This window comes from Cimex lectularius, unplaced genomic scaffold (assembly GCF_000648675.2).
Source record: "Cimex lectularius strain Harlan isolate CLEC.00 unplaced genomic scaffold, Clec_2.1 scaffold160, whole genome shotgun sequence".
Taxonomy (NCBI): domain Eukaryota; kingdom Metazoa; phylum Arthropoda; class Insecta; order Hemiptera; family Cimicidae; genus Cimex; species Cimex lectularius.
The window spans coordinates 57,381-74,244 of record NW_019392776.1 but is presented as its reverse complement, the minus strand read 5'-3'; the positions used below and the strand labels follow the sequence as shown (position 1 = coordinate 74,244).

Here is a 16,864-nt window from a genome sequence, read left to right as displayed (position 1 = left end):
TAGTTTAGATAGCGGGTGTTCATTCCGTTTTCACCCATGTGGATTGATTAATTAAACGGGATAGACTGAATAGATTTGCAGAATCGAGTGGAATATTTTTACATGAAAAGGCCTAACTCGATTAACGCTAAGAACAACTGTGGCCTTTCCAACGGGAAAAACACGAAATTGTTCAACATCGTTACATTGTTTTTAAGAACCATTATTATTATAGGTTGTATAATTATCTATTTAATTGGTCTCCAAATATAGCCAAGTACACTGATGCACAAATTTAAGACACCACTCAATTTATTTAGTTTAAAATTAAATTATCTTTCCAGATTAGTTACAGGTAATTAAAGAGCTATCGTAGTTAAAATAAACAGTAAATAAGCTGTGCCATATTGGTGAGAGATTCTTGCTATTGCATGATAATGCCAGGCCCCATAGAGGACTCCAAGACAAAATTGGACGCCTGCACCGGATTGGTTGTCTTGCGAGGAAGATCTCCAAATTCACATAGGTATTTACAAGACATAATCGAAGAACATGTAGTACCATTGCCCCCCCCCATCGGTGAGATACCAGGTCCCATTGAGCACGTATTGTGGATGACTACATGGATGAGGTTGGAATCGGGTGCTTGGTGTGGACACTTTTTTTTTTTGGCCTTATGATCTTGCATATTAGCCATGGTACGAATTCTTGTGTGTTCGAATTGGGGGTTATCGGGAAAAAAGGGCCAGAGGCGGCGGTGGGAATCGAACCCACGACCGCGGCTTGAGAGTCACTCATGCTAACCACTCGGCTACCGCGGTCCCCGTGTGGACACTTCGAAGTCCAGATTTGAACCCAATCGAACAAATTTGGGACCAACTGAAGCGACGAGTACGACGGCGAATCCAAGGTCCTATCAACCTAGAAGATGTGGAAACGGCTGTTCGTAATGAATGGGAAAGAATTTTTCAGGATTTTACCCGAAATCTTTCCCAAGCATTGCAAAGTCTTTTAACCGACGTGATTGAAAGGTGAAAATACTCGGTATAACGAGGGGACAAAATATTTTTTAAATTTTTTATTTGTTCTTTGCGCAATATTTTTTTTAGAATTAGAAAATATTTTCTTTTTAAATGTCTTGTTTTTACAACGAAAGCTATTTTTGGTATGCAAAATATGAGTAAACAAACATAAATAAATTAAAATTTAAGGGTGGTGAATTTATTTTGTCGATTGTTGTGTATTTCAGTATTTACCATCGGCTTTGTGTTTTAAGTAGTATAAACAGTGTATATTGATTTTACCTTTCTTTGTATCTAGCAGAAATATTAGATTGTTCGAAAAAAGGACCTCAACCACACAACCTTCAAAATGCACTCAAATTACAGTTATACGAAAATAATCGAGCAATGAAGGCACAAATACAGTTGTGTTAAGAGAATTAAGGATAAAAAAGCAAAAGCGTGTGAGTCGTTATGACTGAAAAGGCACTTTTTTTTATAAAACGGTGGACCTACGTCTCACCCACTCACTCACTCCCTCTCTCTCGCTTTCTCACTCCCTCTCCCCTTAAATTCGATCAATCACTCAATCTCTCTCACTAATTATTGTCGATCTGTCTGACACATAGTCTGTCACTCCCTCTCTCTCACTCTCTCTCTCTCTCTTTCTCTCTCTCTCTCTCTCTCTCTCTCTCTCTCTCTCTCTCTCTCTCTCTCTCTCTCTCCTCCTTAAATTCGATCAATCACTCCAGCTCTCTCACTAATTATTGTCTATCTGTCTAATACATAGTCTGGAACTTACATAGGAATTTACACCCAAAGCTATGCAGATGACATTGTCATACTAGTCAGGGGAAAATTCGATTCAACATTAAAAGAGCTCACCCAAAGAGCACTAAAACTGGTGGAACAATGGTGCTTAAAACGGGGACTTAAAGTAAACCCCTCAAAAACCACCTTAATTGCTTTCACCAAGAAAAGAAATATAGAAATACAAGGATTACGCTTCTATAACGAAATGCTGCTATTAAAAAATGAGGTCAAATATCTAGGAATAAACTTTGATAAGGAATTAACCTGGAATCCTCACTTGCAACATACTATAGCCAAAGGTAAAATATCGCTAATGACCACAAGAAGGACCTTAGGAAAATCTTGGGGACTAAAACCGAAAATGGCCTATTGGCTATACACGGCAGTAATAAGACCCAGAATAACCTATGGATCACTAATCTGGTGGAACAAAGCTCAACAAAAAGTAGCTACCCAAACATTAGGCAGCAAACAAAGACTAGCAAACCTATGTATCACAGGGGCGATGAGAACAACCCCTACAAACGCATTAGAAACTTTGCTAAACCAACCTCCACTGGAAATATTTATACAAGGAGAGGCTAGGAAAAGCTCATTTAGGCTCCAGAAACAATTAAATTGTAAAGAACTAAACAATTCGGGCATACAACCATAATCAACAAAATCAGACACCCATTATTAGAAATGGGGACTGATTACATGATCCCGGAAACAATCTTCACAACTTCCTATAAAGTCTCAACGGACTATAAAGGAGAGGAAGAACACAGGAGAGCATCAGATACAATGATTTGGTACACAGATGGCTCCAAAACAAACGAAGTAACCGGATCAGACCTTTTCTGTACAAGCCCAAAACATGAGCTATCAAACTCATTAGGGAAGTACACTTCGGTCTTTCAAGCGGAAATACATGCCATCAATGCTTGTGCCCTGGAAAATCTTAAAAGAGGTTACACTGACAAAAAAATCATCAGACAGCCAAGCAGCTATTAAAGCATTAGCATGTAAAAGAATCACATCCAAACTAGTCAGTGAATGCATCCAAAATCTCCAAAACCTGGGGAACACAAAACCTGATATCTTGGGTGCCAGGGCACAGAGGAATTTTGGGTAACGAGAAAGCAGACAGACTGGCCAGAGGAGGATCTGTAAGACCATACATAGGCCTCGAACCTATCCTTGGGATAACAAAAACAAATATAGAATCCTCCATCGCAGAATGGATCCAAGCAAAACACAAGGAAAAATGGATAACCTCTAGCGGTGACATAGTAAACGTATGATGGAACAACCCTCACCGAGACTGGCAAAAACACTGCTACAATTGGAGAGCGCCAAACACAGAGGAGTGGTAGGACTACTAACCGGTCACTGGTATCTAAGAAAACATCTACACAACATGGGTATATACAGCGATGATCCCATTTGCAGATTATGTAATGAGGAGAAGGAAACAGCCACTCATATCATCTTCGAATGCGAAGCAACGGCTCAATGGAGATTTAACCTAACGTACGGAAAAGACTTAGGGAATCAAATTGCAGCAGCAAGAGTNTCTCTCTCTCTCTCTCGCATTATCCATAAGTTATGAATCACTCTCTTCCATTCTCCACCTCAACAATTAAGGGTTGTTTAGGTTGAAAAACCAGGATTTCGTTCATATTTTCAATGTAAACCACAATAATATATATTGAAAATTTATTTTTTTAAATGTTTTAACACGACTGTTTTGACTGATAACGCAGTCTTTATAGATTACGACATTTATTCCAAAATAAAACTGATAGCAGTTCTAAAAAGATCATAAACTTGATAAATGAAGGAAATAAAGTTCTCAACACTTCCAATTCTTGTAAATGTCATATTAAACAAGTCGTAAATAATCGAATTCAATGAAGGTTAGTAGAGCACAGTAATAAACACAAACTGACTAAAATAACATATGTGGGTTTTTTCTACCTGCGGTTTTGAAAAAAACAAGAGAAACGTTCAACTGTTAATAACCCCTTAAACTAATTCGTTTAGCTCATTTCGCCCATTCCTAGTGCCAGAAATGGTTCAAACTTCTCAGATCCTCATTTTCGGTGCTCTGATTTCAGACAAAAGGAGAACTTAAATTAACTGATTGAATTAATTCAATAGCGTTTGAACCTAACGTTATCGCAGGCCAGGAAATATCATTGAAGACGGGCTTGGTCGGAAGCCAATAGCGAGAAAAGGCGGACCAAGGATTATCGATTTTAACCCAATCTCATATCCGTATTTGTATTTCAATTTATTATAAAAAAAATCCTCAATTAATAATTAAAATACATAAATAAACGTGGGGATAAAATAGATAAAAACATAGTTGTTGGTTTTTTTTAATTTAAAAAGCCGGCGAGTTAATATTAAAAGGGCAACACTCCCCCATCCCAATGCTCATAGTGGGCAAACTGTGAAAATAAAATGCATGAAAACCAAGGGCACGTGCTCTTGTGATTTTGCGGAATTAAACATGAAAGAGGCAGAGCTGCGACCCCAATACCCAAACCGGCCGACCCTTGGGAAACGGAAATAAAGTTTGATACAAGGATTCTGTTTAATATAGTGCAAACATTGCACTTCGCCGATCCAGATACCCATTTATAACCGAGACCCGACAGTCGCGGCCTCATTTCAGCCGAAGTTATGCTACTTTATTATTCTAGGTTCATAGCCCCGGCAACAGATATACGGTGAGTCTGGATTAAAGGGAAATTGCAAAACGGAGATAAAACGGACTGAAAAAATTTAATTTTTGTTCTAGTCTGAGAAATAAACGATTAAAAAAAGGGCATTCCTGTCATAGGAGGGCTTAACGTACAACCGTTGGGTGTCGAGGACGAGGGATCAGAATCGCTTTACAATAAACATTTGTTTTCAGTGATTATCGCCAAACAAACTGGACGTTGATAATGGATGATTCCATGCTTGTAGGATCTGAATTCGGTGTGGATTGGAAGGTTCGGTTGAACCACATATTTCCATGGCGTATGAAGCCGGGAACACACTTACCCGATGCAACGCTATGCGACGCTACCCGACGCAAATCCAAAGTCCATTTTTCCGTAAGACTGTATTACTCCCGTGCACATCTGCCCGATGCTAGGCAGAACCGCTTTACAATACACATTTGTTTTCAGTGATTATCGCCAAACAAACTGGACGTTGATAATGGATGATTCCATGCTTGTAGGATCTGAATTCGGTGTAGATTGGAAGGTTCGGTTGAACCATATATTTCCATGGCGTATGAAGCCGGGAACACACTTACCCGATGCAACGCTATGCGACGCTACCCGACGCAAATCCAAAGTCCATTTTTCCATAAGATTATATTACCCCCGTGCACATTTGCCCGATGCCACGCAACACTACCCTACTCTACGCTATGCGATTCCCACGGACCAGAGTTTCGTCGGGTAGCATCGAGTACAGTCGAAGGCAAAAGAACCGGACACTCATATTTTTATTCAAACTACATGTATTATTGTCGTTATATTAATTACAACATATTTATTTTAATATAAACCAAATTAACTGTGATTAAAAATTAATTAGTTTTTATTTAAAAAAATAATTTTAATGGTTTGGTAGAAAATTAATCAAAACACCGGAATACCATTTTTTGATATAATGAATTTAACTAACAATTTATTAAACGGTTTTGCTCATAAAATTTAATTAACAATATATTTCATGGTTTTGCTAATAAAATTACACCATTTTTGTCGTGTAGCGTCAGAACGGACACTCATATTTTTTGTACTTTATTTAAAACTAAGTATATGTAATTTTGTCATTATATTAATTACAACATTCTTATTTCAATGTAAATCAAATTAAACGAGATCAAAAATTCATGAGTTTTTATAAGAATTCAAGGCAGCTGGAGGGCCCCACGACGCTTCCCAACCCATACGCCCAGCGGACCTAAAACTACTAATTTCAAACTCTGTAAAAAGAGAATGGGAAAACCGCTGGGCTCGAAGAAATAGAAATAGCCCTGCCAAACTGTGGCAGGTTAATAAAGAGGTCCACGGTACGAAAAGGGGGCCGTACTGACAAGACTACGCATAGGTCATATAAGAATAACGCACGGGCACCTTCTGGCCGGAAAGCGGCCGCGTAGGTGCCCGTTATGTAAGGATAGAGTAACGGTCGAGCACCTCTTCAATTGTAGAAGGCTTGATGTATATAGACAATATTTTGGCATATCATCGGACCTGTGCGTAGTCTTGAGGCACGGCAGCGGGCACAGATCGCTGTTCCGGTACCTCAGGGCTATAGGGTTTTTTAAATGTATATAGTTTTATGTGTTTGACTTTATATGTTAATTTATTGGAATGAATGTAATTTATTAGGATGAAAGGAGGGGGTGATTTAACCCCGCCTCGAGGAACATCGAATACTCTGGGGTGAGTGTGTGACGTCTGGAGAGTAAAAGTAATTTATTAGCGTGAAAGGAAGGTGTTGCTTATAACCCCGCCCCGAGGAATATCGAGTACTCTGGGGTGAGTGTATGACGTCTGGAGAGTAAAAGTAATTTATTAGCGTGAAAGGAAGGTGTTGCTTATAACCCCGCCCCGAGGAATTCGAGTACTCTGGGGGAGTGAATGTGACCAGATATATATGTATTGTATGTTTTGTTTCTATTCTGTATTTGACAGCCTGAGGTACAAACGAGAGACTAGCATTCTAGGGTATCAAAGTAGTATACATCTGAAATCAGAGAGTCAATAACCAGATTGAGACGCTCAAATGGCTGCAGTTTAAAACAAAATATGCGCGAAAGAAAAGAAAAAGAAGAATAACACACAGAGGGCCGGCGAAGACCTCAGCTGTTTGTCGGCCCATAAACTTCCCACTTATATATAAGAATTATTTAATTATGATGTTTAGGCAGAAAATTTATCAAAACACCGGAATAATTTTATTTAAAACAATTAAATTTATCTAACAATTTATTACATGGTTGTGCTCATAAAATTTAACTAACAACTTATTACATGGTTTTGCTCAAAATAATGCATTAAGAACAAAAGAGGCGTTGCGATTGTGATACACGCTGTGTGACTGAACGTGGCGTGCGCCTGACGTCGCATCTGGTAGCGTCGCATAGCGCTGCATTGGGTAAGTATGCTTAATGGTTGCGGTATTCAGTTCTTGGGGGAGGTTTTAGATTTGCCTAGTAGTGTTTTAGGTAATCGGTGTGGTCGGTTCAGTTCTGTCCTATTGAACAGTGTAAGGGAATTCCAGGTCAACTGCTTCTCTAGGTATGGTCCAAGGTAGTAGATGACGTTTGCGATAGGAAGGAGGAGAGAATGGTGACTTTTTTTGTTGTGCGGAGTTTTTTAAAGGATGTAGGTTTACCTGTAAGACTCGGTCAGCTACGACATGGTCGGAGTTGGAGGATAGAATGGAATCAGTGTAAGTCAGTATGCTAGTGGCAGGATGTCGATGGCCAAGAAATAATAGAGGATGAGTCAATGTGTAGAGGGAAGTTTCCAGAGCAAACCCAAATGCCAGTCTCGATCGAAAGCATGTTTCACTTGTTCAGCAGTAGAATAGTTGACGCCTAAACCCAAATCGTCGGGGTTATATTAAAAAATTTGAGGACGGAGAGTATTCGTTTACAAAAAAGTTTTTCAAGGCGTTTACCAAGAATTGAGCTACGGACTTTTATTAAATCATTTTGTAGGGAATGTAGTAGTTCATGGAGACATGTGATGACGGTAGATAATGAGTACATAATGACAACAGTAATGGACTGAGGACTCCACATTGAGTGACGCCTTGTGCAGGAACCTTACAAAGGAGAAGGAGAGAACCCGACCCACATTCTAAATTTCCTTCCGGTCTGGTAGGACTTGAGGATATGGAAATGTGTAAAGGGTAGGATGTTCTTGAGTTTACAGAGCAAACCCAGCTGCCAGACTCGATGTAAAGCCTCGCGGATGCCATAATGTCCATTTAAAATTGAAAGTATTAGTCAAAAACCGAAAGACAGACAATTTTCAATAATTGTAATTTAAACAACTGATTTTTTACTAGAAATTTACTTCGATGATTATGAAAAATATGGTGCAAAATAATAAACCCGCTGTTGTTTATATTACAATCGATACATGACTTTGCATAAATATTAAAGTCATTATTATTTATAAGGATAGTTACTTTGCTTACACGAAATTAGTGCTTTCGATCTTTAGAAAATTATTCGTAGCTGTTTAGAATTGCTAAACTCAGTCTTACGTATTCCAGAGGTCTTTGATAAATGACTATGTAAATATGTGGGAGTGGAAAAACTGGCAGAGTGTCTGTAAGATGAAAATTGTGGTTGGCGGTTTTTCATGTCAGAACATGCCACATTCCGCTTCGTTTTTTCCCCAGTGTAGTGTGCCGGAAGTGTGCTTTTCTGACATTTATCAAGGCCTTTCTTATCTTTATTGTCAAAACGGTATCAGCCACCAAGCAGTCTTTCTTTTGTTTATACTAGTTAAAATACAAAGCTAACGTCAATACTGAAATATATTGTAATTAAATACGAGTAAAAATAATTCGTATTTTGCATAAAATTTAGGCAAATTGTTAAATTTTAAAAATTGCTAAATAAAATTTAACAATCATAAATAAACGTCGACGGCTCAGAAAGAAACCAATTGAAAGAAAAACATAAACATATGCAACATTGCAGACCGTTCGTGCTGAACGCTTCGTCAGTCCTGAAATACACTGGCAGGCAAAAATTCCACCCACTTTAATATAACTTGATTTGTGCATATTTTTAGATATTAATCATACTTTCACGTTTTTAACGTTTAATAATTGAGTCTTTGTCTAAAAAAAGTTTAAAAAATGTAAATTGCTAAGGAAAATGAAAATTAAACAAAAAAGACGGACAGTTAAAATTTGTTTTAATTTTGTTTTAGAATTGTAATTAACATTTCAATATCACGTATTTCATCCACTTGCGATAATTATATCTCGAAGACGCCTCGGCCAACATTCTACCAATGTTGAAATGTCTTTTTGCTGGAGGTTAGATCATTCTTCACGGAGAGTCCTTTCAAGAACGTGTAGTGTATCATGCAATGAAGGATGTGATTTTGAGGTTATTCCATAAATGTTTGATGGGATTCAAGTCTGAAGAATGGGCTGGCCAGGCTAAGAACCTGATGTTATGCTGTTGAAGGTATGTTTGTACTATGCATGGGACATGTGGACGGGCATTATCGTGCATTAGAATAGGATTGTCGCTGTTTTCATCGAGGATAGGCAACGCATGATGTCCCAAAATTTCATCCTCATAACGAGTGGCAGTCAAAGACCCTCCACAAACGACAACCAACTCTGTGCGACTTTCCATTGGAATTCCCGCCCACACCATCACTGTTTAAAAATTATAATTAATTAAGGTTTTTAGTTGAGATAAAAAAGTCAATGGCACGAGCGGGATTCGAACCCACGATCTTCGGCTTGATACGCCGCTGCTCTACCACCTTAGCTATCGTGGCTTCGATCCACTCGGACACATCCCATCTCAACCGCACCTTTTGAATTTTCCCTCCTTTTTACCATTTTTCCATTTTTTTCCAATTAGTAGTTATTAAGGTTGAGCAATTCGTTTAAAGTACGTACTAGTATCTCTAAAAGAGGTTTAATTCAAAACTGTCGGATACAACAACGTTTATAATATACAACAAACATTTTATAACATATTTCTTCAATATGGCTTTTCTTGCGCACGTATTTCAAAGTTATCATATATCAATCTTTTTTTTTTAAATTAGAACAAGAAAATACTACGTAGTAAAGTTCAAAAACCAAATGACCATTTCAGTATAATTAACAGAAAAATACTCGAATGAATTTTAAGCATAATTTAAAACCCTTGAATCCAAACTGGGCAATTTTAGACCAGATTAGCTGGGGGCAATTTTATTTTAATCAACTTAATAATTCATAACTTCCCCGGATATCACCCAAATTCAATGGAAAGCTGAATTTCTTTCTTCCACACCAACTTCCCATCTCAACCGCACCTTTTGAATTTTCCCTTCTTTTTGCCACTTTTCATTTCATTTTTTATCTCAACTAAAAACCTTAATTAATTATAATATATTAATTGGTCAAGAGGACCACGAAATTAGTGAATTTACTGTTTAAAAAGTTGGCTCTGGGAAAAATTACAGGCTTCGTACCTTTCATTTCGCTTCTCCACACTTTTTCACGCCCATCTGAACATCTTAGTGCAAATCTATACTCATCTATAAAAAGTACAGCGGACCAATCGTCTAAAAACCAATGGCTGTGTTCTCGAGCAAATGGGAGCCGTGCAACTCTGCGTGTTCTGGTCAATTCTGGTCCTCTTAAGGGGCGAAAAACTGATTTAATCTTCTTCGTGCAGTGCCTTCAAAAATTTGGACACCTCGATCTTCCTGGAGCGTATGAATCGCTTGAACAACAGTAAGATGCCGGTTTTGCAAAATTCTCAAAGTCAAAAAAACGGTCATCCTGCGGTTCTGTTACCCTAGGGCGTCTAGAACGGTGCCTGGGCCCAGTTTCTGGAAAACGATTAATCATTGCTTTCTTCAACCACCATAACTGGTATATCAGCAAACATAGACGTGGCAGTTTCCTCGTTTTCTTTTAGTTCGCTAGCGACTAGAAGATATAGGATAGAGCTTAGTACTGCATTCTGGCATTGCAACATGATCAGTTAGAATTCGGTACGTTTTGATTAGTTGACTGGAGTTTCTTATTTCATACACGGTCATCTTGTGGTTCTGTTACCCTAGGGCGTTCAAAATCTGGCCTTCCATGGTAGGACCCAGTTTCTGGAAAACATCTAACGGCGTCTCGCAGAATTTCTTAAGGATCTCCGATGGCCTAGCCGCATACCTGATGGAACGTCCATCATCAGTAAGTGCCACACCACGCGCAATTCCTCAACACTAAGTGGCATTTTTTAGTTTAAAACTTGAAATTAAAAAAGCAAAGATGAAAACTAAACAGTTTATTGCTTCAGAATTCAAATGAAACTGAATAAACATTTTAAATTCCGTAAAAATTAAACATGGAAAAATCTTTTATCCTTGTTTTGGATTAAGGCTTAAGTGTGTTTACCTCTAATTGATATTGCCAATTTAAAACATAGCATAAACAAATATTTATTGGTAAAAACAATGAGACAAATTAACGGCAGAATGTTCTTTCATCGAGAAAATGAAAAAAAAAATCAGTTGGGTGGAATTTTTTGCCTGTGAGTGTATATTTTAATTAAATAAGAGTTAGTATTTTACTTAAAATCGTAGGTAAATTGTTAAAATTTAACAAGCAGAAATGAACGATCGACGACTTAGAAAGAAACCAATTGAACGAACAACGCAAACGTATGCAACGTTGCGGACCGTTCGTGCTGAACGCTTCCTCGATATCCAATACGTCGACAGGAAATCCCGCAAAACAGCGCTAAATGATAACACTTTCTGCGTGGGGTATTTATCACTGGAAAAGATACCACATCATTCCACCTCCTCAATTCGGGATAAGTGATGGCACGCCATTTGGCAGGCGAAAGTAATTCTAGTTAGTGGCACTCAGTAATATTAATTTGCTTACGAACGAGATAATACGCGACTCGATCCATCACGGCGTTCCTTTCGCTCGCGTAAATAATTTAAAAAAAATTAGTAACCATTAAGATTCTTTTATTTAAATTTTATTAATACACCATGAGGTATACGAACTATAAAAAAAAATGAATAACACAATTTTAAACCACAGTTTTGTGTATGGCTCAGCAGAAAGGTGGCGCTACGTTGGCGAGTTTGGCTCACTGTGAAATAGCCATTAAGATCTCTGAAATGGTTAATGATCGGAAACGGTTTGACAATACCTTAAAATTTGGAAGGATCATTTTTAATTTGTCCTTTCCCACAAAACAATTTAATAGTAATTAACTTTCTGGATTAAACACTCCCTTTCAGAATGAATAGACACGATATTGACTTGGGGAATCGCCCAACGATTTTGCTGACTGTATTCTTCCGATATATTGCCACAATCTCTTGAACGAAAAGATTGAAGAAAGTCAATTCGATCACAATTTATTGTAGAATTATGATTAAAACTTACGAGTGCTCAAGCAACTAGGACAATTTTGGTTCATCGACAAATCGTGAGTATAATTTAAAATACTGCGCGTACTGTAAATAGTTTAAATTCCAATATCATTCCATCGGTCATCGTATGTGAAAAAAAGTAGAAAGTGAGTGAGTGTGAGACGAGAGAAAGCGAGAGAGGTAGGAAAAAAGAGAGTGAGAGAGTGATGAGAGAGAAAGAAAGCATAAAGTAAAATTAAGAGATTGATATATAAATTGGTCGAGTTTATTCATAAGGAGAAATTGATTAATGTTTTGATATATAGATTGATTAAATGTTAAGAGAGAGAGAGAGAGAGTGAGAAAAGTAGTGAGATGGATTGAGTGATTTGTGAACGATCGAATTTAGAGTGAGAGGGAGAGGGTGAGAGGGGGAGAGAGAGAAAGAGAGAGGGGGAGAGAGAGAAAGAGAGAGGGGGAGAGAGAGAAAGAGAGAGAGGGANGTGTATATATATACACACCTGTGTGTGTGTGTGTGTGTGTGTGTGTGTGTGTGTGTGTGCGTGTGTGTGTGTGAGAGAGAGAGAGAGAGAGAGAGAGATGGATTGATGGAAAAATAGATAGTTAGATAGATATATAGACAGAGATAGAGGGAATATAAGAGTGAGAGAAAGTTAGATAGATTGATAGATAGAGAAAGAGTGATAGAGCAGGAGAGAAGGAAAGAGAAAGAGATACAGAGAGAGAGAGAGAGAGAGAGAGAGAGAGAGAGAGATGGATTGAGTGATTTGTGAACGATCGAATTTAGAGGGAGAGAAAGAGAGAGAGAGGAGAGACTTGAAGGACAAAGAGTGTGATGTGCCCGTCCAGAATATCACTCCGCTCGCAGAGTACAAACGTACCTTCATCAGCAGCATAACATCAGGGTCTTAGCGTGGCCAGCCCGTTCTCTTGACTTGAACACCCATCGACCATTTGTGGGATAACCTCAAAAGACGAAGAAGAGCACGTACATCTATCTCTTCTTGAAGGACTCTTCGTGAAGAATTGGCTAACCTCCAGCAAAGGAACATTTCCAAACTGATAGAAAGTATGCCGAGTCGTTTTCGAGATGTAATTAAGACAAGAGAAGGAAATACACGGTATTGAAATATTAATTCAAAATCTAAAACAAAATTTTAAAAAAATTGTCAGACTTTTTTGTTTCATTTTCTTTACCAATTAATTTTTTAAACTTTTTTAGACAAAAACTCAATTGTTAAACTTTAAAAAATGTATCAAGTTTCCTACAATTTGTTAATGCCTTTGGATTTATTAGTCCTTTAGCGTTATTATTCGTCGACGGGGACGGAAACAAAATCGACCTTTTAAATTATGGAGTGCTTTTTGACATTGTCTCGCTGATAAGGACGTTTAATCTCGCTTTTTTCCCAATGCACACTTCGCCTCTGTCGCCCGTCTTATTGAAGTGCAAAATTGAATATAACGAAAATATGACCAAAACTTTTGGAAAAGAGCGAAACGAGAAGAGAAACTGAAGAGATTCAGGCTGTATTTCTACTGCTGTTCTGTCCGTCAACGTTCTAATCGAAAAAAAAGGAAAATGTGGAAAAATTGTCATTACTCATATTTACGATGTCGGTGCGTGTCGAGGAGATTCAATTGGCGTCCGACGCGAGACGGTCGAACCCGCCACGAGCACACATCCTGACGACGAAGCGGTGCCGTACGACTCGCCCGGTGGCGGCGGTGCTGACTGACTCTGTGTCGATGTGTAGGTGTTTTTGTCTTCTCCTGATAAGAGCCGCCGTGCAGAGCGCGCCAGCCACGGCAAACACTCGAGCAGAGCGGCTCGCGGCCACCAGACCGACTTCCAGCCTAAAATAAACGCAAAGCAACGGCGCACAGTGGGGCAAGAAAAAATTTCATTGTCTGAAAGTGCCGATTTCGAAAATCTGATTAATCATTCTCGCAGTATATTAGCCACACAATCTGGGTACACCAAGGATTTGAGATGAAACCCGACTAATACCCCCCCCCCCTAAATAGTGGTCCAAATTCAAGAGAATGGTAATTGAGAGTAAACTTGAGGAAATTTGTCAGGAGCGTTACGTCAACGCGAGGTGAGAAAAAAATTAAAAATATCTGTTTTGCTTTTCTACGATCCCTAACAACGCAATACAGAGTTCAAAACCTTAAAAAAATTAAGCACGTTACACCACTGTAATGTAAGAAAGTCGTCGAAAGCGGTAGTCAAAAAACTACAAATCAAGCTTCACTTTCAGCCGCAATGAGGAAGGTTTCTCCTCAGTGTAGATATGTTAAAGTTCACGTTAAGACCACAATCATCCGCCCCTACCCTCTTCTCCGATCTTATCATCCTAATTATCCTGATAGTCTAAATATTCTTTAATCTTTGAATTTACTCATCAAACCTAATATGAATATTCTCTAATCCTTTCCATTATCTGCTTTATATAAAATATTATCTTGACACCGGTTTATAGATCATTTTTTTACCCATCTTTGTATCTTGAATTATATTTCATTGGGGATGTTGGACAACCGATGTGCGCGGAAATCAATGAAAGATGAAGCCCAATCTTTTTTTAAAAAAGATAGTTACTACTCACAGTAAGTTGTTTTCCAACGATCCGGATTTCGAGCCTTTTAGCTCATCATCAGGTTGAAGGACNGAGGTATCAGCGGGTTCACTTTGGCAATTCATGTCGAGAGACTTGGTTGTAGAAGTCCTTCAACCTGATGATGAGCTAAAAGGCTCGAAATCCGGATCGTTGCAAAACAACTTACTGTGAGTAGGAACTATCTTTTTCAAAAGGATTGAACACCACACTCACTCCACCATTTATCATTTCTATCGATGAAGCCCAATTTCCAACTGATAATTAATGAGATTTTTTTGAAAAAATCGGTACAGGATGTTCATAATTTTCCATAGTATAAATAGTTTTTTCTTCGTTAGGTGTTCATCCAGTGGCCCTGGGAACAATTGCAATCGACTAAGCACCCCCATAAAACATAAAAATCGACGGTTACAATTTTTGCAGAAAAACTGGGTTTCGCCCCTGAGGCAATGGCGGAAAACACAGACATCAATCGCGTCGCGTCATAGACGTCAAAAACGTCAATCGCGTCGCGTCATAAGAATCAATCGCGTTGCGTCACATGCGTCAAAAGCGGTTAAGCCCTTATTTTGACTTTAAAAATAAATCATAACTATTCACCGCTCAAAATTGGATTTAGCATATAAAAAACACATAGAAAATTATACCCATGATGATTATTGAAAACATGTTTTCTATTTTTGGATTTTGCACTACCATTTTCGATAGTTTTTGTAATCCAATCGTTTTTACAGAATTCAGCGCAATAAAAGACATAAACATACAAAATTTGGTGAACCCAACTTAAATAACCGATTTTTTTAGGTATCTTGTGGTGTGAGACAAGGATGTGTCCTAAGCCCTTTACTCTATTCCTTATTCTTGGATAATCTCCCGTCGGGCTTGGATTTTGGAGTCCGTGTTGGTGGTACAATTATTAAGATTTTAATGTATGCTGACGATGTAGTCTTGATAACAGATAGTATTACTGGGTTGCAGAAAAATATTACTCTCCTGGAATCATACTGTGATCGATGGAATCTCACTGTCAACCTGGCTAAATCAAAGATAATGGTGTTTAGCAGAGGAGGCAGGCCTGCCAAGGCCGAGCGTTGGTTTTTCCAGGGTGAGAGGGTTGATGTGGTTAACCAATATAAATATCTTGGAGTTGTCCTAACTTCCAGACTCTCTTTTACCCCTCATCTAAAATCCAAAGCTTCAGTGGCGAAGGTTGCTTTGAATAGGTGTTACTCTTTGGCCCAGAATCTAATCCCGGTTTACTCTAAGTACAAGGTATTTAATGCAGTATGCCGTTCTATTTTGTGTTATGCATGCCCGGTGGGGCGGTTCCAGGATTATGAAGTGATAGAAAGAGTGCAACGTTTTTTTATTAGGAAGATCTTCTCACTGCCTAATTCTACTCCAAACTATATCCTTTATATGGAGACGGCAGTGGATAAAATAAAATAAAATAAAATTCAACCTACAATTTTTGAACTCTCAACTCTTATTCATATTTGAACATGATTTTGTTAAGAAAAGTATTTACAGGTACTCTATACTGTGGGGATGGTTAACTGAGATATATGGATGGTCAAGGGAATGTACATTAAAGTACATTGAAGGATCGGTAATGGTGCGACCCGAGAGGAGGTGGAATATACGAGACGAAGGAGCAAATAAGAATAAGTCCTTGGCTCAATTGTCATGCCTAAAAGTCATTAAAAGTCTTCTTAATTACTGCCATATCAACGTCATACGAATTTTAACTCTTAAAACTAAAAAAAAAACACAAAAAACTTCTCCAACATCTTTCCCGTCCTCCAGATGTCCGGTATATTATCAAAACTTTCCGCAAAAGGAAGTCCCTGGATACGACATTATAACCTCTGCAATTCCTCTTCACTAACAAAAAAAGCTATCCTCCTAACATACCTGTATAATGCTGTCCCAGAGAATTACAAAGCAGAGCATGGGAAAAGCCGATTAAAGGGACATCTTTTTGAACCATTGTTGGGCAGTGCGCTCAGTTAAGCCAGGAATGCTTCCCGACGCCTTGCCACGTTTTGGTAGGGTGTGCACATCTATCCGACGTCAAACGCAAGCCACGTACAGTCACACAGCGTGTATCACAAATCAATATCGCAATCGCAACGCATCTTTTGTTCTTAATGCATTATTTTGAGCAAAACCTTGTAATAAATTGTTAGTTAAATTTTATGAGCACAACCATCTAATAAATTGTTTGTTAAACTTAATTGTTTTAAATAAAGTTACTCCTAACCATCATAATTAAACAATGTTTATAAAAACTTTT

At 38.2% G+C, this 16,864-nt stretch overlaps 1 protein-coding gene across 3 annotated transcripts in view; it reads right to left on the bottom strand.

Moving 5' to 3' along the window:
• The window catches only part of LOC112127184 (multiple PDZ domain protein), a 246,017-nt gene that overhangs the window by 186,533 nt on the left and 42,620 nt on the right, over positions 1-16,864 (bottom strand). Inside the window, exon 1 of one of the 3 annotated variants that reach the window (XM_024227641.1) lies at positions 13,548-13,725. The exons of the other annotated variants lie outside the window; for them this stretch is intronic. Coding sequence (XP_024083409.1) covers positions 13,548-13,551 — 4 coding nt within the window. The 5' untranslated portion in view covers positions 13,552-13,725. Of the gene's footprint in view, positions 1-13,547; positions 13,726-16,864 lie in introns of those variants that run through there. 3 annotated transcript variants of the gene reach the window in all.